General features: G+C 37.4%; 1 protein-coding gene and 1 pseudogene across 1 annotated transcript in view; one reads left to right on the forward strand and one right to left on the reverse strand.

The window, feature by feature from the left end:
* Positions 1-3,756: 3,756 nt before the first annotated feature.
* Positions 3,757-13,856, reverse strand: LOC102831658 (annotated as a pseudogene).
* A 9,008-nt stretch (positions 13,857-22,864) lies between these two features.
* TENM3 (teneurin transmembrane protein 3) overlaps positions 22,865-25,046 on the forward strand; it is a 672,586-nt gene continuing 670,404 nt past the window's right edge. Inside the window, exon 1 of the mRNA XM_006834421.1 lies at positions 22,865-23,173. Within this exon, the coding sequence (XP_006834484.1) occupies positions 22,942-23,173 (232 nt within the window). The 5' untranslated portion in view covers positions 22,865-22,941. The remainder of the gene's footprint in view (positions 23,174-25,046) is intronic.

The following is a 25,046-nucleotide window of genomic DNA, read 5'->3' on the forward strand; positions in this document are numbered from 1 at the left end:
TAGATATGTTTACAGGAAAGATAAATACCCATATACAAATATCCTCGTTAGACCATTTATAGATTTGTGAGTATACTCCTACTCTCTATCCCATACCAGTTCAGCCTGTGTATCTGTTCACTTGTCTACCTGTAGAACACTGTTGTTGCAGGGTTGTATATATAACAGTATTTACCTCTATCTCCTGTAACCCTTGCATTCCTCCTTGCGTGTTTACCTGTCTTCATCATTCTTCTGCCAACGTACCTTTTGTTGTACATTGCCTTTTCCATCAACCAAGTTACTCTAGCCAGTGAATTAAATTTCCTCCCCTCCCACTGCTGGTAACCATCAAAGAAAATTTCTTGTAGCATGAAACCTTTTCTTGACTTTTTACAAAAGTGGTCTCAGACAATAATTGCCTTTTTGTGATTAGCTAGTTTCAGCATACCCGACATTGTTCTTGGACACTGGACAGTACTCTAAATTTACTTATAAGATCTGGCCTTTATCAAGTGCTCATTATGTTATGTGCCTATCACTGTGATAAATGCCTAGAAATTCTTTAATTTTCATTTTATCTTCACAATATTTCTATAAGAAAAGTTTTTCATGTGATTTTTAGAAAATTAAATATAGGAACCCAAGCCTTTGAGACTTGAAGTAAACTGTCTAAAGTAATAAGTCATATACATTGTAAATATTGTAGCTAAACATTAGACTTCGTCCTATCTGATCAGAAACCTGGGCTATATTTCTTCACCATTTGTACTAGTATAGGTATTTCAGTTGAGACGTCTACGGTGAGAACTTTTTGGTTCCGAATCCTATTTCTCTTTCTCTTAGGTTTGCTTTCCTCTATGTAAACTTCAAACACAGGCAGGTTTTTTTCTACACTAAGGCAGAGATGTAAACAAGCATCTTTCAGTTTAGCAACTCCAGCAGAAAGAGCAGGTTCATTCCCAATAACTTTTCGAAATGTTCTAGAACTGACCAAGACTCCCTGATGGCACAATAATGAAGCTCTTGGCTGCCAACCAAAAGGTCAATGTTTTAAACCCACCAGAAGCTTCACTTCTAAAATGTATTGTTGTTATTGTTAACTGTCATCAAGTCGGTTCCAACCAATAGCATAGGGTTTCCAAGGTGCAGCTGGTGAGCTTGAATTGCCAACCTCGCAGTTCAAACCCAATGGATCAGTTTTACTCTGTCCTAAGTTGTGATTGTTATTGTTTAGTATTGTTGAGTCAGTTTTGACTCATAGCCACACTGTATAGGGTTTCTGAAGAGTGGCTAGTGAGTTTGAACCTCCAACCTGTGGTTTGCAATCTAGTGCTTATCCTACAGTACCACACCAGAAGCCCACGCTGTCCTATAGGGTCACTATAAGTTGCAATCAACTTGACGATGAGTTTTGGGGTCTGACCTTATTGAGCTGAATGTGGTCACACGTTCATTCTTGAAACAATCAGTGAAATTCTGTGTAGGAAGTTCCTAGAGTCCAGGACTGGAGTCCATTTTACCTGAACCCCTAGATTTAATATGGGAAAGGGTTACTTATCAAGGAAACACAGAAAAACAATAATAAAAATTAGGATGCCCATAATGCGCAAGAGTCTTGCTTCTTTGGTGACTAAACAGGAAACAAAAATGAGAATAGTGTCCACCGTCTTCCTCTGGAGCACAGAGTACAAAAGTATCACAATGAGGTATCGTGTACTTCTTCCCTCATGCTCTTTTACTAGAAAATGAACCTTGACTATATAGCCAGTATATTTTAAGTTGGTGTTGGGTTTTAAACCAGTCTTGCTTCTTGGTTTCATTTCACTTGGATTTTCCTTTTGTCTCACCAGTGCAGTGATCTCATTTAATTATCATGCTATTTTCAATATGACGAACTTCTTACTGTTTTTGTTGTTTAATGCCATCAAATAAGTTCTGACTTAGAGCGACCCAGTATAGGGTTTCTGAAGCTGTTTTTGCGAGAGCAGAAAACCTGTCTTTGTCCCCTGGAGCAGCTAGTGACTCAACCCACTATGTTGTGGTTTGCAGTCCACAGAGCCTCTGCACTCCCTTGTTGTGCCGTCCAGTCAATTCCAACCCATAGCAACCCTGCATAGGGTTTCCGAGGAGCAGTTAGTGAGCTGAAACCATCGACCTTTCAGTTCAAACCAACTTTGCAGTCCAGCACATTAACCCACAGCGCCACACCAGGACTCCTTTGTTAGCATTGTTGTTGTTGTTAAGTGCCTCGAGTCGATGCCGACCCATAGGGACCCTGTATAGGGTTTCCAAGGAGCAGCTGGTGAGCTTGAACCACTGACCTTGCAATTCAAACGACTTTGCAGTCTGACACATTAACCCACAGCACCACACCAGGATTTGGTTATATCCTGGCACAGTTTTTAACCTTCATGTATTTCTCTCTCCCATCCCCCTACGTTTCATTTGATTTTTCTTTGCCTACCCACATAATATTCCCTTTTTGTTAAAAGATTTAGAATACAGTCCAGTGATTAAGAGCACAGATTTTTTAATTACACTGAAATTTGTTCAATTTCTGCTCATCTACTTGCTAACTCTGTGACCATGGATGGACAAGTCAGTTAATCTCTCTGGATCTCCTATGTGGAAATAGAGTTTATAATTCCTACTTAGCATGGTTGCTGTGGGGTCATATATGTCATATATATGTGGGGTCATAAGTGGGGTCATATATGTAAAGCACCTGGTATATTTGAAGCACTCAATAAATAATCACGATTGAGATTAATAATTCATCAAGGAGCTTTTATGTCCATTCTTTAAGAGAGGAATATGCCCAGCACTTAGGGAAATAGTACTAGATCGTCATTCAAGGAGCTCCCCAAGTTGCACACAGTGTTGCCAACTGTTACCAGGTCTGCACTTTTCCATCTTTACGGCTCTTTTATGATAACGAACGCTGTCATTGTTTGTAAGCTATGTAGAAGGTTGACATCGTTTTCTTTCACTACGACTGAAGTCATTTGAAGTGGATTCTGCAAAAATTTGGTCACTTTTGGAAGAGATCAATGGAAAATTACCAAATGGAGTGTGAATGAGCCTACCTCATTCGTTAATTGTATGACTTAAAATTGTTTCTTAATTTCTCATAGTCCTTATCCACAAAATTGGCAAATACCTTTACCAAAATTCCAATGTTGCTGTTAGGAATAGAATGTAATGTGTGGGAGTACTTAGCATGCAAAAGTATTTAATAAATGGAGGCTATTTTATGATTGCATAATTAATTGTGGCTGGTAGTTCCACTGAGGTGGGCACATTCTACTGAAGGTAGAATTAGAGTCATTGACCTAACTCAGTCAGAACAATACAGCTGATGTGATTACAATGTTGTCTACTTGGTTGTTTTCGACTTAGTGTGCATTTAAAGCCATTTGGTAGAAAGATGGTGGTGTGCCATGGAGTCTGTTCCAACTCATAGCAACCCTGTATAGGGTTTCCGAGGTTGTAAATCTTTACGGGAACAGAAAGCCTCATCTTTCTCCTACGGAACAGCTGGTAGTTTTGAACTGCTAACCTTGAGGTTAGCAGCCTGATGGTATATACCTTGTACCATAGCGTCGTCTAAGTAATACATAATTGTTTCCTTAATTTTTCCTCTTAAGTAGGTATTATTGCTTGCAGAATTTCTTTTATTTATTTTTTTAAAAATAACATTTATTAGAGCATAATGTTGTCCGAATTTACCACCTTCATCAAAAGCCAATTCAAACCTTCCAATGTAGTTTATAATTATTTAATCAAAATCAACAATTTATTGGCAGCTTCAGCATGTATAGTCAACCTTTCACTAGCCAGGCAAACTTCCAGAAATAATCACAATGACTTCGTCATCTTTTCAAATTCTCTTGCTTTTCTGTGTTTATGTCCCTTTTGAATAACCTCCTCTTGGAGATTAGCAAGTCTTGCTGCATTAGAGCCATAGCTTTTAGGACAAGCTCCCTTAATGAATTTGTAGAGGAAGGTAATAGTCTCCTGGCTAGGATCTTCACATTCATTGTCTACCATGCATGCCATGTGTTCTAGACGTATGGCAATGTTTTGAGAATAATCTTCTACTAATGAATGGTAGTGGGTAGAAAGCTTTATATTTCTTTATATTCTCAGCAAGTTCTTTAACAACTGCATTTGCTATTGCTGTCCCATCAAATACTGCAGTACCTCTTCCTACTTCATCCCTAAGCACTTAAGAATGTGCTGTTGCATGTGTAAGTATACTGGCAGTTTCACTCAACTAAAAAAAAAAGTAATTTCACCTGACATTATTCTATCTGAGTCTAACAGACACTCTTTCTATCGGTGTAAGCCTACACACTTCAGCAGGTACATAACAACCTACCTAGGCCATTACAGCTAATAGGCCATCCTGTCTCATGAGTGTAGCTTTTCCCCTATCTTCAGTCCAGTAACAAGTACACAATCAGCTTTGCCGTTTTCCTCCTCTTCCTCACAGCCTATTAAGATGTCATTAGGGCTTTTTGTGCCGCATCTACTGTGAGAATGAAGACCATTCTCAGCATCTAGAGTGTGGACATTCAGGAGAAGGTCGACATCAGTCTGAAGAGCCGCACAGTCATCGTGAAGGGCCCCCGGGGGAACCCTGTGGAGGGATTTCAACCACATCAATGTGGAGCTTAGCCTCCTGGGGAAGAAAAAGAGGCTTCGCGTGGACAAATGGTGGGGAAACAGAAAGGAACTGGCTACAGTCCGCACCATCTGTAGCCATGTGCAGAATATGATCAAGGACGTTACACTGGGCTTGCGTTACAAGATGAGGTCTGTGTATGCTCACTTCCTCATGAATGTGGTTATCCAAGAGAGCGGGTCTCTTGTTGAAATCCAAAACTTATTGGGTGAAAAATACATTTGTAGGGTTCGAATGAGGGCAGGTGTTGCTTGTTCAGTATCTCAAGCCCAGATAGATGAATTAATTCTTGAAGGAAATGACATTGAACTTGTATCAAATTCAGCTGCTTTAATTCAGCAAGCCACAACAGTTAAAAACAAGGATATCCAAAAATTTTTAGATGGTATCTATGTGTCTGAAAAAGGAACTGTCCAACAGGCTGATGCGTAAGATATAAAAGCTATCTAGCTATGGAAACAAGGCAGGAGTGATTATATATATATATATATATTATTAGGAGTAAAGTAATCTCCAAAACACGTCTTCGTAATGCAGGGATGGTGGGAACTTTAAACTCTTAAGAGTGGAGGAGTGTCATCTTCTGGCAAAATAATTACTGGGCGACACAAAGAACCATCACTGCCCCCCCCCCAACTGTAATTAGCCAGACACAGCAAGACAGCCAACACTGCAATACACTCTACAGCAGATTCCCAGTCCTTGTCATTTTTGTTAAAGTTATAGAATAGTCGCCATATGCAGCCCTTCAATGATACAGCTCTCCGTTTTTCAGTAGTGTTCAGATCAGCCAACTTCTCAATAGTTTTGGTCCAGTATCATTTACAGCCCCCTTGGTAGATTTCAACTCATATTCTTCTGGCATATTACGGGTGGTGAAACTCCGGAATTCCCCACTGATAACCGGTTCCTACCAATCCCCCAATAGACTATGTTCCTACGGCCTATTAGGTTGCGCTGTTTCTGTAAGTACTCCAGGACGCTCTGCTCATTTTCTCTTAGGTCAGCAAGAGCTTGGTCTTAATCTAAGTCAAATCCTGCTTTAGAAGTAATAAGTCCAGTCTTAACGAGCCTTTTCATGGTGAAAGGCTATATCCTATCAGTTTAGTTGCTTGCAGAATTTTTTAAGTGTCAGGTTCATGCTGACACACAGAAAACTAAAGTGGTGGCCTCTATATTCAAAGTTGTTATGAATCATTATTGTTATTTGTTAAAGGGCTGTCAAGTCAGTTCTGACTCATAGGGTTTCCAAGGAGCAGCCAGTGGGTTTTAACCATTGACCTTGTGGTTGGCAGTCTAGTGCTTATCCTATAGCGCCACACCAGGACTCCCAAACTGCTATAAAAATGCATATATAGATATGATGAATATTGATTGATCCAGGCAGACAGACAAATTGAGAGAGATTGTTTACATTTTACTCTAAAGATCTGCAATCCAGGAAAACTGCATTTGGCTCAGCTGTATTGGCTTTTTAGGTGCCTTTTCCCATCTATTCGTAGTATGGAGATTATGACCTTTCTCCTTACAGTTATTTATGTCTTTATAACCATAGACAACATAATTGCATTAATATTTGTGAATACTCTCTATCAGATTTTCCCCCCATAATTTTCAGTCAGGAAAACGGAACCACATTTGATTTCAAGCTATGCAAGTAAATTGTTTTAGTGTTTTTTAAGTCATAAACTATTTTTTCCTCTTCACCTCATTAAGAAAAGTAGCCTCATTATTTTGATTTTTTCCCCTTTTTTGGTCATTTGTAGTTTTGTTTTCATCTACATACAAATATTTTTAAAGGAATTTTTAATGATTTGATAAATTTAAGTGACTTTTCTTATAGCTGAAGGGTCTGTTCTATATATTTTCCAATTAAAATTTTTCTGGTTGTCACATTTATTCAGTAGATTTTTTTAGTATGTTGCTCTTATTTGTTTCATTATCTAAGTTTACGTATTTGCCATCTATGATAAAATGCGAAGAATGTTTTTTAGTTTTAACTATTTTAATACATAAATATGAACTTACATGGAAATATACAATATAGTATGTAAACATCTATATTGAATATATATATATATGTATATATATTCACACATATATGTGTAGAAAAAGTCTGAAAATGAAAATATGAAAATGTTAAGTAGAAATGGTAATTTTGGCTTATCTGTAGGATAAGCACTGGACTGCTAATTCCACCTGTTGCTCCTTGGAAACCCTATATGGGGTCACTATGAATCAGAACTGACTTGAAGGCACTTAACCACCAACAACATTTTTACTTCCCTCAATGAACTTGCTTAAGACCCTGTTTGAAATGAGAGAAGAGAAAGAATGATTATAAGCAGTGTTTAGGGAATAGCTTCCTGCTCTGCCTGTCTCAGTTGGGGTCCTCGTAGTTACTCAGTTGCTCAAGCCAATAACCTGGGAGGTCATTTTCAACTCTTTCCTTCCCTCACTTTCATTTTCATCCTATCAAGATTCCACCTCTACAGATCTCTCAAATACTTACTCTTCTCTATATCTCCACTAACAGTTCTGGCTTCCTAGTGCACGTTATCATCCTCTCTGACCAGAATTGCTACAAAAATCTGCCATCAAGTTTTCCTGCTTCCCCTCTAAATCCCCACTTCTCTTGGCTTTTATATACTTCAGCCATCAAACTGCAAATCTGATAATGTCACCTACCTGCTTAAAATTCCAATGGTCACCCAGTACTAGTAGAATATGGATGAAACTACTTAACATGTCCTATGAAGCCCTGCATCTGGCTCATACATTCCCTCTGGCCTAATCACACCCCTGTCTCCTCATTCACTATGTTCCAGCCTCATTGGCATTTGTCCACCAGCTTTTCTCTACCTTATGGTGTTTGTTTGAACATATGATTTCATTAGCCTGGACTGCTCTTTGGGCAAACACTTTCCCTGTGACACACATACTTACTACTAGACTAAATCCTATTTATGCTCTGGGTCTCAGTTTAAATGTGTGTTTCTTTTTCGCCAGAGATATCTTCCTTTTGCTTTCATTCTTAATTAGAGTCCATCTTTTAGTCTCTTAGCAATTTGTATTTTTTTGCTACATTTATTACAATGGCACTGTGGATTAATGTGCTGGATTGAAAAATTGGTTTGAACCTCAGGGTTGGTGGTTCAAGCTCACAAGCTGTTCCTCGGAAACCCTATATAGAGTCTCTATGGGTCAGAACTGACTCGATGGCACTTACAACCACACAGCAATTGTTAATGTGCTTGTGTGGCAAATTATTCGAATTTTCTATCTCCTTTCAGATTGTAAGAGGGCATTTATCAATTATCAGTGCCTCTTACCATGCCAAAGAAATGGCAGGCACTTTATACATGTATGATAAATGAGTAAGTGAAGAAATTAGTGGTCATTATGTCTTATTCAAGGACACAGGTAGCTCAATGGTTAAGCACTTGGCTACTATCAGTGGTTTGAATCTACCGATTGCTCTGTGGGAGAAACATGAAGCAATATGCCATCTTAAAGAGTTACAGTCTCAGAAATCCTATGGTTCAGTTCTACTCTGTCCTATAGTGTTACGATGCGTTGGAATTTGATTTGATGACAGTGGGTTTGGAAATGTCTGATGCACCTTTTGATTCCAATATATGTAGATTCACTGCATTCATTTTTAATTGCTGCAGAGTGTACCCTCATCTGGTTTGGTCTTGCTTTTTTATGCATTATGACACTCTCTCAGCATAATGAAGATTGTGAAGATGTCGCAGGACTGGGCAGTGTTTCATTCTGTTATGCGTAGGGCCTCTATGAGTCAGAACTAACTTGACGGCACCTAACAACAACAATGACAATTTCTGCCATTTTATTGTTGTGTGCAGTTCATTTATATTCAATGTGATTATTACGCAAAGCTATGGCTAGGTTTATCTTTTTCCATTCATTTCTCCTTGGACTTTATATTTGAAGTGCAATTCTTGGAAGCAGCATATAATCTGAAAATCTCTGCTTTTTGTAAGATCTGTAGGCCATTTAGGATACCTGGTGCTACAGTGGTAAAGCACTCAGCTGATAATCAAAAGGGCAGAGATTTGAATTCATCAGCTGCTTCAAGGGAGAATGATATGGTAGTCTGCTTCTATAGAGAACTATGCACTTAGAAACCCTATGTTCTAGTCTGTATACTAGGTTGCATTATTTGATCAGCACACAGATGGAATAAGTATGGTGAAAGAATACAACCCTGGCACACACCTTTCCAGATTTTAAACCTCTTGTGCTTTTGAAATGACTACCTCTTGGTCTATGTGCAGTTTCCTCATGAATACAATTAAGTGTTATGGAATACTCATTTTTTGCAATATTACCCATAGCTTATCATCATCCATACAGTCTAAAGGCTTTTTGTAGTCAATAAAGTCAATCTTTATGGCATTCTCTACTTTCCACCAAGATCCACGTGATGTCAGCAGTGATATGCCTCATTCCATGTCCTCATCTGATTCTGGCTTGAATCTGAGACAGTTCCCTGTCAATGTACTGTTATAGCCATTTTAAAATTATCTTTAGCAAACATTTACTTGCATGTTATATTAATGATATTATTCAATGATTTCCACATTCCTTTGGGTCTCTTCTCTTTGAAATGGGCACAAACATGGATCTCTTCCAGTCAGTTGGCCAGGTAGCTGTCTTCAATATTTCTTGGCATAGACCAGTGAATGCCTCCAGTGCTGCATCACTTTGCTGATGAAAGATTTCAGTTTTCATTCCATCAATTCCTAAAGCCTTATTCTCTGCCAATTCCTTCAGTGCACCCTGGACTTCTGTCTTCAGTACCATTGGTTCTTGATCATATGCTACCTCTTGAAATGATTGAATATTAACCATTTCTTTGTGCTCCAGTGACTCTGTATTACTTCCATCTTCTGTTGGTGCTTTCTGCATCATTATATATTTTGCCCATAGAATCGTTCCATTTTTCAAGTTGAAGCTTTAGTTTTTTCTTCATTTATTTCAGCTTGAGAAATGCTGAACATATTCTTCCCTTTTAGTTTTCTAACTCCAGGTCTTTGCACATTTCATTATCATACTTGACTTTGTCTTCTTGAAACTGTGCTTTGAAATTTTCTGTTCAGCTCTTTTACTTCCTCATTTCCCCCGTTTGCTTTAGCATCTCTATGCAGGAGAGCAAGTGTCAGAGTTTCTCCTGATATCCATTTTAGTCTTTTCTTTCTTTCTTGTCTTCTCAATGACTTTTTGCATTCTCCACGTATTATGTTTTTGATGTCATCCCACAATCTTCTTGTCTACGGTCAGTTGTGTCTAATGCATCAAATCTGTTCTTCAGATGATCTCTAAATTTAGGTGTGATATGTTTATGGTCATAGTTTGGCTCTCATAGACTTGTTTTCATTTTCCTGAGATTCAGTCTGAACTTGCATATGAGCAATTGATGGTGTGTTCCACCGTCTGCCCCTGGCCTTGCTTTGACTGATGATATGGAACTATTCCACATGTGTGTCTCTTACCACAGATGTGGTCAGTTTGATTTCTGTGTATTCCATCTGTTGAGGTCCATTTACATAGTCATCTTTTATATTATTTAAAATGGGTTTTAGCAATGAATAAGTAATTGATCATGCAAAATTCTGTGTTGTAATCTCTAGCATCATTTCCATCACCAAGGCCATATTTCCAACTATTGATCCTTCCTTTTTGTTTCCAACCTTTACATTCTAATCACCAGTAAGTATCCATATATATTGATTGAGTGCTTGAATATAGCAGACTTAAGAAGTTGTAGAATTCTTAAACTTCATCATCACTGGCTTTAGTAGTAGGTGAGTAAATTTGAATAATCATGGTGTTAACTAGTTTTGTTACTTTAGTGGTTGCTTAAAAGTGTAAAGTGTGTGTCTTTAACATAGCAGGAATCCTGGTGTGGTGCTTTGGGTTAGTGCACCTGACTGCAAAGCCATTTGAACTGCAAGGTCAGTGATTCAAGCTCACCAGCTGCTTCTTGGAAACCCTATACAGGGTCGCTATGGGTCAGGATCGACTCGACAGCACTTAACAATAACAACACCTTGAAGTGAAGGAGTCCTAGTGTGATGCTGCAAGATAAGCACTGGACTCCTAACCGAAAGATTTGCTGTTCGAATCCACCAGCTATTCCTTGGAAATCCTATACAGAGTCCCTATTAACTGAAACCGACTCAAAGGCACTTAACAACAACAACACCGCCTTGAGGTGAAGGAGCCCTGGTAAAATATGGTTAAAAGTTCAGCAGCTGCTAACAGAAACGTTGATTCTTCAAATCTACCAGCCATTTTGCAAGAGAAAAGACCTGCCTATCTTCTCTATCAAGATTACTGATTGTTTGGGGCAGTTCTGCTCTGTCTCATAGTGTTGATATGAGTCAGAATCAAATCAGTGGCACACAATAGTAACAACACCTTATGATGATATTATACCACTTCACATATGGTATAAAGACCTTATAATAGTACATTTCTATTTATCCCATCCTTTCCTCTATGTTCTTGTTGTCCTACATTATACATACACATACATTATAAACCTCACAATAATACATTGCTATAATTTTGGTCAAACAGATATCTTGTAACTATTTCTACATAATATGAACAATGTATGTATTGTGTTACAGCGAACTACTTAATTTGGTCTTTGGTCATTGTGACCCCCACATTGTGATTGGGTTGTTGTTGTTGTTAAGTGCCATTGAGTCAGTTCCAACTCATAGAGGTCCTGTATAGGGTTACCGAGGAGTGGCTGTTGATCTTGAACTGCTGACCTTGTGGTTCAAACTTACCTTGCAGTCCAATGCATTAACCTGCAGTGTCACAGGACTATACAAAAAAGGTGCTTGTGGCTCGAATACCTTGCTGCTAATGCAAGTAAGGTATACAGCACAGTAATGATTTACGTTATGTGCCAATTTGCCTAGGGCATGATTTTCAGTTGTTTGGCAATTAAGTAATGATGTAATTGTCAGTTATGTAGCAATGTATTTTTTCTCCAATTGGTGATCTGATATAATTATCCTTTATTTTGTGTTGTGTTATAAATTCTAGCCTCTATGCCTGTGGTAATGGTTCTATTTTGCAATGAGTTATGGTTGTATAAATGAGACAGGATGTATTTTGAATCACTATCTTAGCTGGTTTGATTCACCACTTTTACCCCATTTTCCATCTTTACCTCCCTTATTCAGGTCAGACTGTTGCTCTGCCTTACTCAAATAAAGGGGGTTTCCATGATTGTATGGTCTGATCCAACATGCAGACAGTCCCCGGATTGCGAGTATGTGATTTAAAGACAACTCCTTCTTACCCTTTAATTTTATGAAAATTTCCCCTCACTCTGAAGTTACTCATCCATCCCCTAGTCACAATAAATTCTTCATCACATCATCTTATCACCTTCACCTTCTTCGTGTGAAGCTTTTAAATCATTGAAAAGACTTTGATCCTTTTTCAGCACTGCATTAAGCTAATTAAGAACCGTGTGCCCCTCTTTCCCCTCACATACAAATTTCACTTCAAGAATAAAAGGCACAGTTAGGAACAGATCTCGTTCATAATGTGATGAATGCCTGTGAAGGATGATCTGGTGAAGTCTGTCTCTATCTCGCTCTCTCTCTCTCTCACTTTGGATCCTGTATCTGGTTCATCATCATAGGACCTCCAGCTCTTGGAACTTCAGCCAGTAACCTATTGTCTGAATTTCTGCTTTGGAATCATTAACTCCTGCAACCACATAAGTCAGGATAAGCCTGAAGCCGAACCCGTGGATTTAGGAACTGTCATCTGTCATCTGTACATGAGCCATTTCCTTGACATTTTGTGAATTCTGTGAGACTTGGCATAGAATTAGTAAACCCAAAGAACTGAGGGAGAATATGAAGAGGAAGAGTATGAAGTAGTGGATGTTAAAGATACTGAAGTGGTATCACACTTTGGAAAAGTTAGATATTAGGGACATCTTTAACTTTCAACTCGTTAAGAATCAACTTTGTACTGATTTTTCTAAAAGGAATTATTTATTTATATATTTAAACATTTAGTTTCCATTTCCAATGATTTTCATTCCTTTATGTAGACTCAGATTTCTAGCTTCCAGCTACTGTCTTTGTATTTCAAGAGTTTTCTTTGTATTTTTAATGATAAGAGTCTGCTGGTGATCAATTTTTCAGCCTTTTATGTGTGGTGAAATATTTTTAGCCTTTATTTTAAAAATATATTTTCACTTAGAATTCAGTGTGATCATTTATTTCTCTCAATACTTTAAAGATATTGCTCTACTTTTTTTTTCCTTCAAATTGCATTGTTTCTGATCAGAATCTCTGTATGTAATGTGTCTTTTTCTCTTTAACACTGCTTTTCAACAATTTTATTAATCATATTTTTAATAATCATAGAGCTTTGATGTAGTTCTTCATAGCTGTTTTGCTTTGGGTTTTTGAACAGCTTGAATCTCTAGTTTTGTGGTGGTGGTGATGGTGATGTGCTGTGGAGTCGGTTCCGACTCATAGCGACCCTGTACAGGGTTTCCGAGGCTGTAAATCTTTACAGGAGCAGAAAGCCTCACCTTTCTCCCGCGGAACAGCTGGTAGTTTTGAACTGCTGACCTTCCAGTTCACAGCCCGATTCGTAACCACTACACTACCAGAGCTCCTTGAATAGTTCTATGTTGTTGTTGTTAAGTGCCGTCGAGTCGGTTCCGACCCATAGCGACCCTGAACAGGGTTTCCGAGGCTGTAAATCTTTACAGGAACAGAAAGCCCCATCTTTCTCCCATGGAACAGATAGTAGTTTCAAACTGCTGACCTTAAGGTTCACAGCCCGATTTGTAACCCACTATGCTACCAGAGCTCCTTTTATAGTTGTGATCAAATATGGAGATTTTTCACCTATTATATTTTTTCAAACCTTTTCTGTTTAGTCCTTTCATTCTTCTCCTTCAAGGATCCCAACTGTATCTATATTGGCTCCTTGCAGTAGTTCTACAGGTCATTGACATCTCTCTCTCTCTCTTCTTACCTCTATTTGTGCTCATTTTGGGTAGTATTTGTTGTTAGGTTTTGTTGGGTCAGTTCTGACTCACAGCAACACCAAGTACAACAGAAAAAAGCACTACACCGTCTTCATATCCATTGTTCTTTCTGGCCATTATTACTACCACTGTGGCAATCCATCTCATTGGCAGTCTCCCTATGTTTTGTTGACCCTCCACTTTATCAAATATGATGTCCTTCTTCAAGATTTGATCCTTCCTCACAGCATGTATAAGAGATGAAATCTTGCCATCATCTCTCATAAGGAGCAGTTCTTTTGGAAGTCCATGATACTTTCAATATTCTAGCCAACATTATAATTCAAATGCATCAGTTCTTCCTTAGTTTACCTTATTCATTATCCAATTTTTACATGCATACAAGGCAACTGAAAATATCATGGCTAGGGTTAAGTGCACCTTAATCCTCAAACTGACATCTTTGCTTTTTAATGCTTTAAAGAGGTCTTATGCAGTGGATTTGTTTAGTACAATATGTAATTTGGTTTCTTGACTGCTGCTTCCATGAACTTTGATTCAGGATCCAGTTAAAATAAAATCTTTGACAATGTCTACCTTTTTCTTTTTAATGTGATCTTATTTATCACACCGCTGTCAGTGATAGGATAATATATGTGCACATGCAAGGAAGGCCAGTTAATACAACTATTATTCAAATTTACTAGTCAACCACTTAAGTTAGTGGTGATAAAATTGAAAAATTCTACCAATTTATTCAGTCTGAAATTGTTCAAACATGCAATCAAGATGTATTGATAATTACTGGTGATTGGAATGCAAAAGTTGGAAACAAGGAGGAAGGATCAGTGGTTGTAAAATATGGCCTTGGTGGTAGAAATGATGATGGGGATCACATGATAGAAATTTGAATGACCAATGATTTACTCATTGTAAATACCGTTTCAAAACAGCATAAAACGAATTATACACTTGGGCCTCACCAGATGGAATACAGGAATCAAACTGAATTCAATTTGGGAAGATAGTAGAAAACTTCAATATCATTAGCCCAAACAAAGCCAGGGTCAGACTGAAACAGACCATCAATTGTTCATAGTCAAGTTCAGGCTGAATCTAAATAAATTTGAAATAAGTCCATGGGAGCCAAATATGATATTCAACATATCCCACAGAATTTAGAGATCATCCCAAGAACAGATTTGATGCACTAGACACTAACTAATGACCAAAGACCGGAAGAACTGTGGTATTACATCAAGAACATCACACAAGAAGAAAGCAAATGGTCACTAAAAAGACAGGAAACAAAGAAAAGACCAAAAATGGATGTCAGAAGACTCTGAAACTTGCTCTCCAGCATACAGATGCTAAATCAAATGGAAGAAATGAGGAGGTAAAAGAATTGAACAGAAAGCTCCAAAAGGCAGATTGAGAACACAGTGTCAGACACTGAAAAGTGCAGACATAGAGTTAGAAAACCAAAAGGGAAGGATATGCTCAGCATTTCTCAAACCAAAAGCATTGAAGATAAAATTCAAGTCTCCATTTAGAATACTGAAAGATTCTATGGGCAAAGTATTGAATGATGCAGAAAGCATCAAAAGATGATGGAAGATTTACACAGTCATTGTATCAAAAACAAATGGTGTCTCTTCAGCCATTTCAAGAGTTAGCATATGACCAAGAACCAGTGGTATTGAAGGAAGTAAGTCCAAGCTGAAATGAAGTTACTAGGGGAAAATAAGACTCCAGGAATTGAAGACATACAAATTGAAATCTTTCAATAAAATAATGCAATACTGGAAGTGCTCACTCATCTCTGCAAAGAATTTTCAGTCAGCTACCTGGTCAACCAATTGCAAAAGATCCATATTTGTGCCCATTTGAAAGCGATATCACCCAACTGAATGCAGACATCATTGGAGAATATCATTAATACCACATGCAAATAAAATTATGCTGAAGATAATTCAAAAATGGCTGTAACAGTACATTGACATGGAAGGTTCAGAAACTGAAGCTGGATTCAGAAGAGGACATGGAATGAGGGGATACCATTGCTGATGTCAGATGGATCTTGGCTGAAAGCAGAGACTATCAGAAAGATGTTTACCTGTGCTTTATTGACTATGCAAAAACTTTTTACTATGTAGATCATGACAAACTATGAGATCATTTCAAAGAATGAGTATTCCAGAACACTTAATTATGCTCATTAGGTACCTATACGTAGACCAAGAGGCAGTCATTCCAAGAGAACAAGGTTATATTGAGCGGTTTAGATTCAGGAAAGGTGTGTGCCAGGGCTGTATTCTTTCATCATGTTTATTCAGTCGTATTCTGAGCAAATAATACAAGAAGCTAGGTTATATGAAGAAAACCGTGGCATCAGGATTGGAGGAAGACTCATTAACAACCTACAATATGCAGATGATACAGCCTTGCTTGCTGAAAATGATAAGGACTTAAAATACTTACTGATGAAGATCAAACACCACAGCCTGAAGCAAGGATTGTACCTCAGTGTAAAGAAAACAAAAATCCTCACCACTGGACCAGTAAATAACATCCTGATAAATGGAGACAAGATTGAAGTTGTCAACGACTTCATGATGCTCAGATCTACAATCAACACTCATGGAAGCAGCAGTCAATAAATCCAATAATTTATGGAAGCAGGCAAATCTGCTGCACAAGACCTCTTTAAAGTGCTTATGAAAAAATATATCAGATTGAGGAATAAGGTATGCCTGACCCTTGCCATGATACTTTCAATTGCCTCATATGGATGTGAAGGTTGGACACTGAATAGGGAAGACTGTAGAATTGATGCACTTGAGGTTGGGTGTTGGAGAAGACTATTTAATAAACAGGTCTGTGTTGGAAGAGTTACATCCAGAATGTTCCTTGGAGTCAAGGACTGTGAGACTTCATCCCTATATTTTGGACATGTTATCAGGAAGGACCAGTCACTGGAGAAGAACATTATGCTGGATAAAGTGTAGGGTCATTGAAAAAGAAAATGACCCCCATCTAGATGGGTTCGCAATTTGCTAAAGCATAACAATTGTGAGGATGGCACAGGAATTTTCTCTTCTTTTCTTTTACCTCCTCACATCTTCCATTCGATTTAGCATCTGTATGCTGGTCAGTTGTGCATAGGATTCTGTTGTGTATAGGGTTGCTATAAATTGGAGCTGACCCAAGGGCAGCTCCAATTCATAGAAAAATAAATATCCCCTTGTTCTATTCTAATGCCTGCCTTGTGGTCTATGTACAAGCACAATTAATTGTTCTGGAATTCCCATTGCACAAAATGTTATCCATAGTTTCTTATGATCCACTCAATCAAATGTCTTTGCATAATCAATAAAATACAGGTACAGATAATCTGAGATTATCTTCTTTCAGCCAAAAATCATGTGATATCAACAATGATATCCCTTGTGCCATGACCGTTTCTGAATCTGGCTGGAATTTCTGGTAGCTTTCTGTCGATGTACTGCTACAACCATTTTAAAATTATCATCAGCAAATTTTATTTGTATGTGATATTGATGATATTGTTCAATACTTTCTGTATTCCATTAGGTAACCTTTCTTTGGAATTGTCACAAACATGGATCTCTTTTAGTCGATTGGCCAGGTAGCTATCTTTGAAAGTTTTTTGTCATAGATGAGTAAGCGCCTCCTGAGCTTCATCTGTTAAAACATTTCAATTTGTATTTCACCAATTCCTGGAGCCTTGTTTTTGTCAATGCAGCTTTGACTCCTTTCAATTCTTTCAGTTCATGATCATACGCTAGCTCTGAAGTGGTTGAACATCAACCAGTTCTTTTTGGTACAGTGCCTCTGTATTAAATCCATCTTCTTTTCATAGTTCCTGCATTATTCAATATCTAGCCCTGAGAATCCTTCAGTATTGCAACTCAGGATTGAATTTTTTCCTTCATTTCTTTCAGCTTGAGAAATGCTGTATGTGTTCTTTCCTTTTGTTTTTCTAACTCCAGGTCTTTGTACATTTCATTATGATATTTTATTTTGTCTTCTTGAACTGTCCTTTGAAATTTTCTGTTCAGTTTTACTTAATCATTTCATGCTACCATTCACAGAACCCCTTCAACAAAGAATTATTTTTGGTACAAGATAACCATTGTGCAGAGATTGAGAAAATCTGCTATGTCTCTTACAGAAACCTCTTTCTCTGACCGTCAGGTTGGACCTCCAACCTGAAGGAACAAATAACCTGTTGGTTAAGCTCATTCATGCTCAGGTTTGGATATTTGTTCTTATTTCAGTCACTACATAGATATATAAAGTCAAAGAATTTTATAACTCAATTGATTTTAGGAATGTGTGTTGTGGATCTGACAAATTGTAATCAAATAATTAAAATCCGATTACATTCTAAAGATACAATTTAAAAATTAATTTGGATTAAGAGTGTATTATGAAACAGTAAGAGCAGTGGTGACTCAGTGATTAAAGTGATCAGTTGCAAAAGTTTGACAGTTCAAACCTACCAGCTGCTCCTTGGGAAAAGTATATGGTATTTGCTTCCATAAGCACTTGCAGCCTTGGAAACTCTATAGGGCAGCTCTACTCTGCCATCTAGGGTCACTGTTAATCAGAATCAACAATGTTGTTGTTGTTGTTAAGTGCCATCAAGTCGGTTCCGATTCATAGCGACCCTGTACAGGGTTTCCGACAATAATGGGTTTGAAAACAGCAACAATTTGGTATGAAATCAATTGTCAGATCAGGTTTCAAAATGTATTTAAACACCAGCCACCTGATATAGAGGTTATGTGATCACCCTGTTGTTTTTGTTAGTTACCATTGAGTCAGTTCCAACTCATATTAGCTCCATGTGTGCAGGGTAGAACTGCTGTTACATTCATTCATTCAAAAATTTGCAAAGTATTGGGAAAAACATAGCCAAGTAATGCAATTTGCTATAAGGCAAAATGTTTTCCAGAGGAGCGCTATGGTTGGTAACTGATTTGTTTTCCAAGTAGTTAATAAAAATTTACCAAATCAGTTTGAAACTCTCTTATAGTTGAAGCCAGTTCAATGAAAAAATTTTAGTTAACTCTATAATAACTTTCCTTATTTTCCAAAGAGCCTGTCCACTGATGCAGCTAATGTCCTCTTCATTAAGTGCTTTATGCTGATTATGCACAAGTGACCCTCTTCCTTGTGCAGGATTATGCAATCATCATCAAAGTGCTCCACCAATTTCGTGCTACTTAAGCAGCCTGCATCTTTTAACCTTCTCCTCTTCAGCCTAGAATGCAGTAGATAACACAGAAAACGGCCTTGTGAAATCATATTGGGCTTATTAATCTCTATCCAAAGCATAAAAGTAGTTGTAAAATTATAGTATAAATTAAATCTTTGAGCAGTTTAGACTATGTACAATGATAGAAAGACAAATGCAAAGAGCTTTTTTTTTTTTTTTGTTTAGAATCTCTAAGATCATTTCTTTTTGAAGGTGTATGCAAATGTTGTTTCCTGATTTGTATCCTGGCATTCAAGAATTGCTTCACAAATACAGAAAATTCAGATATTTGGTACTAGAGATGTTCTGTAAAGTTCAAGAATTACTAAAATTAGGGTGTTTTTTTTAACCTCCAATTTATTAAAATTTAATGGATTTTAATTTATGAAGCTTGGTAACATTGCCATAAAATTATATATTTAATTATGATGGTGTATATTAGAGTCCTGGAGTCCTGGTATGGTGCTGTGGGTTAATGCGCCAGACTGCAAAGCCACTTGAACTGTAAGGTTGGTGGTTCAAGCTCACCAGCTGCTCCTTGGAAACCCTATACTGGGTCACTATGGGTCCTAACCGACTCGACAACACTTCACAACAACAACATATTGGAGTCCTAATGTGGTGCTGCAGGTTAATGCACTAGGCTGCAAAGTCAGCTTGAACTGAAAGTTTGTTAGTTCAAACTCACCAGCCACTCTTCAGAAACACTGTACAGGGTCGCTATGAGTTGGAACCACCTTGACAACACTTAACAACAACAGCATGTTCAGATTAAAAAAGCCCTGGTAACACAGTGGTTATGCATTGGGCTGCAATAGACTAGCTGGTCCACAGGAGAAAGATGAGGCTTTCTGCTTCTGTGAAGATTTGCTGCCTTGGAAACCCTATTGAAAGTCACTATGAGCCAGAACCAACTCAAAGGAACACCATCACCACCAAATTCATGTTATCATGTTTTAGACCTTCGTATTTGTCTCATTTGCAGGTTTGTAACATTGTATCATGAAAACTATGTAGTAAAGACAATACTTTTTGAATTTTAAAGATAAAAATTGACAAAGAAAACTTACAATTAAAAATACATGGCCTAAGTCAGGTGTGGCAAGTTTGTTTCTACAAAGGGTTAAATAATAAACAGTTTAAACTTTGCAAGCCATAAGGTCTCAGTTGCAACTATGCAACTCTGTCTTTGTAGCATGAACACACAGACAAAATATATATAAATGTGCCACAATAAAACTTTATTTTAAAAAGTACATGATTTGGCCCGTGGAATTGAGTTTGTTTGGTGCTACTAATTGAAGCAAAACTTCAGCAGAGGAAAATTTTAAAGATGTCTTCTGGCTTCATTTTTTAAGTATGAAACTACATTTATATGTGTATGTACAGCAATGTTTTATTTTAAAATAGATGCCATTATAGGGCAAGAAATGAAACTTTTATAAAGGTTTTGAATCCCAAAAGTTCTAGAAGTAAAAATGCTTGAATATATTTTTTCTGGTCGGTTTAAAACTTTTTAAAGAACATTTAATTTCAAGAATCTATATAGCCTTGCTCCAAAGAGATCAATACTATTTTGGGAGCAAAATTATTTTTGAACTCAGTTATATTCATTGACTGTCAGAAAATATATATATACCTCTTTCCCTCACTAATTATAAGCACCATGAAGGCAAAGACATTATTTTATTCAACGTTGTGTCCTCAGCATGTAGAACAGAACCATGGTAGTACTCAGTACATATTTGTCAAAAGTTATGTTGGTGTTTTGGAATAAAGGGATTTGCTTTATTATTGTTTTAATCATGGTATATAAAAATACTCTGTCAACATAACTTGAAATTATTCATTATCTTAAACGGAAAGGAAAGCAACTTAGGGAAATAAATGAAACTTTTATAAATATTTTGAATCTAAAAAGCCCTATTACAAAAAACAAAATCTATATATTTTTCTATGTTACTCTATATTTTAAGAGCAATGCAACCTCTATGAAGAGCGATGGGAAGAAATGGTAAAGAGAGTAATGTGGTAAAAGCGTCAGAAAAAGTCAGTTACAAATATTATCATTGTTGTTAGTGCTGCTGGTGGGTCAGTTCAGACTCATAGCAACCCTGGATAGGGTTTCCGAGGAGCGGTTGGTGGGTCTGAACGACAGACCCTTCGGGTAGCAGTCCAGTGCTTCTCCTACAGTGCAGCACCATTAGTTTTTGGTTTTGTTTTTTCCCTTTAAGCCATGTGAATGAAAAAGAAATAAAAGGTGTAGGGGTGTAGAGATACATTTCATAAGCCTACGTAAAATATTAGCAACTACTTTTAATGACCGAGCACAATTCAATAGCAGAGGAATGTGGAATCCATGTGAGGCAACACTTTGCTGGCAATATAGGTAGGAGAGGGTAGAGTTTGGTTGAGGATATAGCAGGGAGGTACAAGGGCAAACATTTCCTAGTGTAGGTACTGGAACTCTGGTCATTCTGGTCCAGAGAGTCTAGCCACTCTTCTAATAGATGAATAGATGGTTAGCAGAAGGGAGAAAGTAAAAGCCATCAGAGTTGTAGTGTTGCTGAGGAAGGATCAAGACTGTTGACAGCTTCAATGTAAGCTGAGTCAACATGTGAGAGTCAGCACCAGCAGCAAGACTCCAAGTTGGAAGCACATTAAAGAGGGATGTGGTGTGTATAATGATAGAGAATGATGCAGAGAGAAAGAGAGAGAGACTGTTGAGAGGGAGATTGTACGTGGAAGAAAGTATCTAAATAGGGGTCACAACCCTATAGTCTTTCAGCCAAGAAGAAGACCTGGTGCTCATGGGAAATCATTTGTTTCAAGTTGACTGTAGAATCCTTCAAATGAAAAGTGGGGTAGGGGAAAACACTGAGGGCAGAAGACGGGCCTTCAGGGACCTTCAGATTAAAAGGAAAGACAAAATGAGAAAGAATAAAGACAAAGAAGGACATTTAAAATGCGAATTAGCCCTGGGCAACTATCCCTCTCCTAGACCCAATCTTTTGCAGCAGAGTGTTTTCTATCCAACTTCCCACTGTCAGCTCAGCAAATTCAGGAAAAAGAGAGTTGCTAAGCAAAGAAAGGCAATTTGCCTTGTTCCTTCTAACTTGTTCTTGCCACTGGCAGTTGCAGAAAACTACTCCATCAAATTAGCCACTGAAATTGCCTTAAATATCAGGATAGCATTGATTGAATTCACATTTTAGAGAAGAAAATGAATTTTAAGAAGGGTGTGAGAGGAGGATCAGCTTTTCTACAATTCAAGGCATTGATATTCTTAAAACATGAAAATTGTGCCTTGGAATTTTTACAGGAAAAGTCTTTGTAAAAAAAAATAACAAGATGTTCAATGCAGTGTTTAAATTTCAAGTATCTTTCAAATACTCCCAATTAAAAAAAAAGAAAGAAGGACAACAGAAGTATATATTTTTGTAAGAACAAGAAAGGACATTTATTTGTGAATGGAGAAAATATTGTAAAAGGAAACTTTCATTGTAAAAAATTTACTGAACTGGTGGGCCAACTTTTAGCTGGCTTCTGTAGTGAAATTTGAGCTTGAGCTTCATTTTGTTGTATTAATGTGAAGACTCAGATCTAATGTACTAGGCAAGCATCTGTAGTTCTCTTTAGCAGGAAGTGTAAACTCTCTCTCGTGAACAGATTTTGTGTCTGTTGTTTTGGTGATACTGGATATTTTACACCGATTTTACAAATTTTCATTTCTTTTTTGAAAGCCAGTTCCCTAGATAGGGAATCCGATTGTTTTCTTGCATACTTCTGATTGAGAAGGTCATAGTGTAGTGGGCTTTTAAATGAATGTTATGCTGACATCACGTCAACCTTTTATCTTTACAGAGAGGCCAATGAGAATTGAACACTGAGCATAATTTGTAACAAACAGGACTGATGTGCACACAGAAGGAATGAAGTATGGATGTGAAAGAACGTAGGCCTTATTGCTCCCTGACCAAGAGCAGACGAGAAAAAGAACGGAGGTATACAAATTCCTCAGCAGACAATGATGAGTGTAGAGTCCCTACACAGAAGTCTTACAGTTCCAGTGAAACCTTGAAAGCTTTTGATCATGATTCCTCACGGCTGCTTTATGGAAACAGAGTAAAGGATTTGGTTCACAGAGAAGCAGACGAGTACACCAGACAAGGTAAGTAATTGTTCTAATAAAACAAAGACTGTGCAAATGTTAATTTGGGTGCCAATTTTCCCACCTTTTCAGTGATAATGATTCTTTTTTGATTGTGATGTCCTCTTCATTGATACAGATGTTAAGATATTAGACAGAAACAGAATATTGCATATTAGTTGTAGATAGCCACCTCTGGAAGCATTGGACCCTGGCACATGTACTGAAATTCAAGGTTGGGAAGGATTCCCAGCTTCACATTTTGCATGTGAGGTTTATGAGTCTGCACATGGTTAAACTTAAAATCCAGGTCTCTAGGGTTCCATTACAGTCTCCTGAAGGTGCCCACAAACATTATGACTTTTGTAGTTACAACGGGCAAGAGGAGAACAGGAGTTGTTGGCTCAAGAAACTCAATTTTCCCTTATAAGAAAGTAAGAATTACTCTCCTGGATAATTTCATGATCCATCAAGCCCACCTGTATGTTTTTACCTATTTTACTCAAAGACATGGTGTGAAAGGGAGCACCAAATCTTTTTCCTCACAGGGAACATAGGGTATTAAAATTATACCTTCTACCTGTTGTTGTTAAGTGCCATCAAGTTGATTCTGATTCATAGGGAACATGTACAGAGTTTTCAAAGAGCAGTTGGTGAGCTTCAACCACTGACCCTGTGGTTGGCAGTCCAGTGCTTATCTGACAGCACCACAACAGGAGTCCTATACCTTATACCTAGTCCCCACAATATGATCCATTATATTCACACATAGTTATTGAACACTTTTGGACTCAGATTTCTGCCTGCATAATTCATTAATGAAATAATAACTTCTGTAATTTACTTCATTATCATAAACATACCGATTTCTATAGTTCCTTGTTGTTGTTAAGGCCATCAAGTTGGTTCCAACTCATAGAGAACCTGCTTATGGTTTCTGAGGAGCAGCTGGTAGGTTTGAACCACTGACCTTTTAGTTAGCAGCCCAGTGCTTATCCTACAGCTCCACACCAGGACTCCAAATTATTTTGTTTCTTCTAATATAGTCTGAGATATTGTAAAATTACATCTAACAGAAAAATCTCAGGTTTGTTTTGTACTATAGAATTTAACATCCCTTAGCTAATTTAATTGAGGAGGAAAATAAACTTGAACCATATGAAGATGCTTCATAAAGTTAGTAGAAAAATGGAACTAAAGGATAATGGAATATTTCCATGAACTTTTTTAGCCCTGCCATACACAACATATTGCTTCTCCAGTCACGTTATAGGCAGTATGAGTAGCAATTTAATACTGGTCAGGAACAACTTTAGGAAAACATAATATAAAAAATTATTCAAAAGTTTGAAGAATGTCCATGCATCTCTGCATTATAAAAAGAACCATTCCAACTAGAATGAAATAGCATTCGCTCACCTAAACCAGTTTATGTCAAAGGAAACTCATTTGAGTTTTCTATAAGGAATATTTCCTCCTAAAATGTGATTTATTAATTTCTGATAGCATATTTTATGAAAGGAAACAAAATATTTTTAACATTTTTAATCCAGTACTTTAAGGCCCTGTATAGAACATGCACTGATAAATATAGAACACTCTCCTGGCAAATCAAGGAGCTTGAGCAACATTGTACAATGCATTCTAATTCTAAACCCCATATTTTAAATATGGTCTTCACAGCTGACATACATTATCAGGGTATATTTTTCACCATTTTTTAAAAAAAAGTAGGTATAAATGCATGCAGTTGAGCTCAGTATGAAGTTTTACTTTTTGCAACAAACATAACTTTTTAATGTCCTATTGGGGGTGGGGGGATCTACACTGGGAATACTATTAGAAGAAATAAAGCAGCACATGTGGCATGGTACACTGGGAAGGCTTGTCTCCA

This window comes from Chrysochloris asiatica, unplaced genomic scaffold, assembly GCF_000296735.1.
Source record: "Chrysochloris asiatica unplaced genomic scaffold, ChrAsi1.0 scaffold00011, whole genome shotgun sequence".
NCBI lineage: Eukaryota > Metazoa > Chordata > Mammalia > Afrosoricida > Chrysochloridae > Chrysochloris > Chrysochloris asiatica.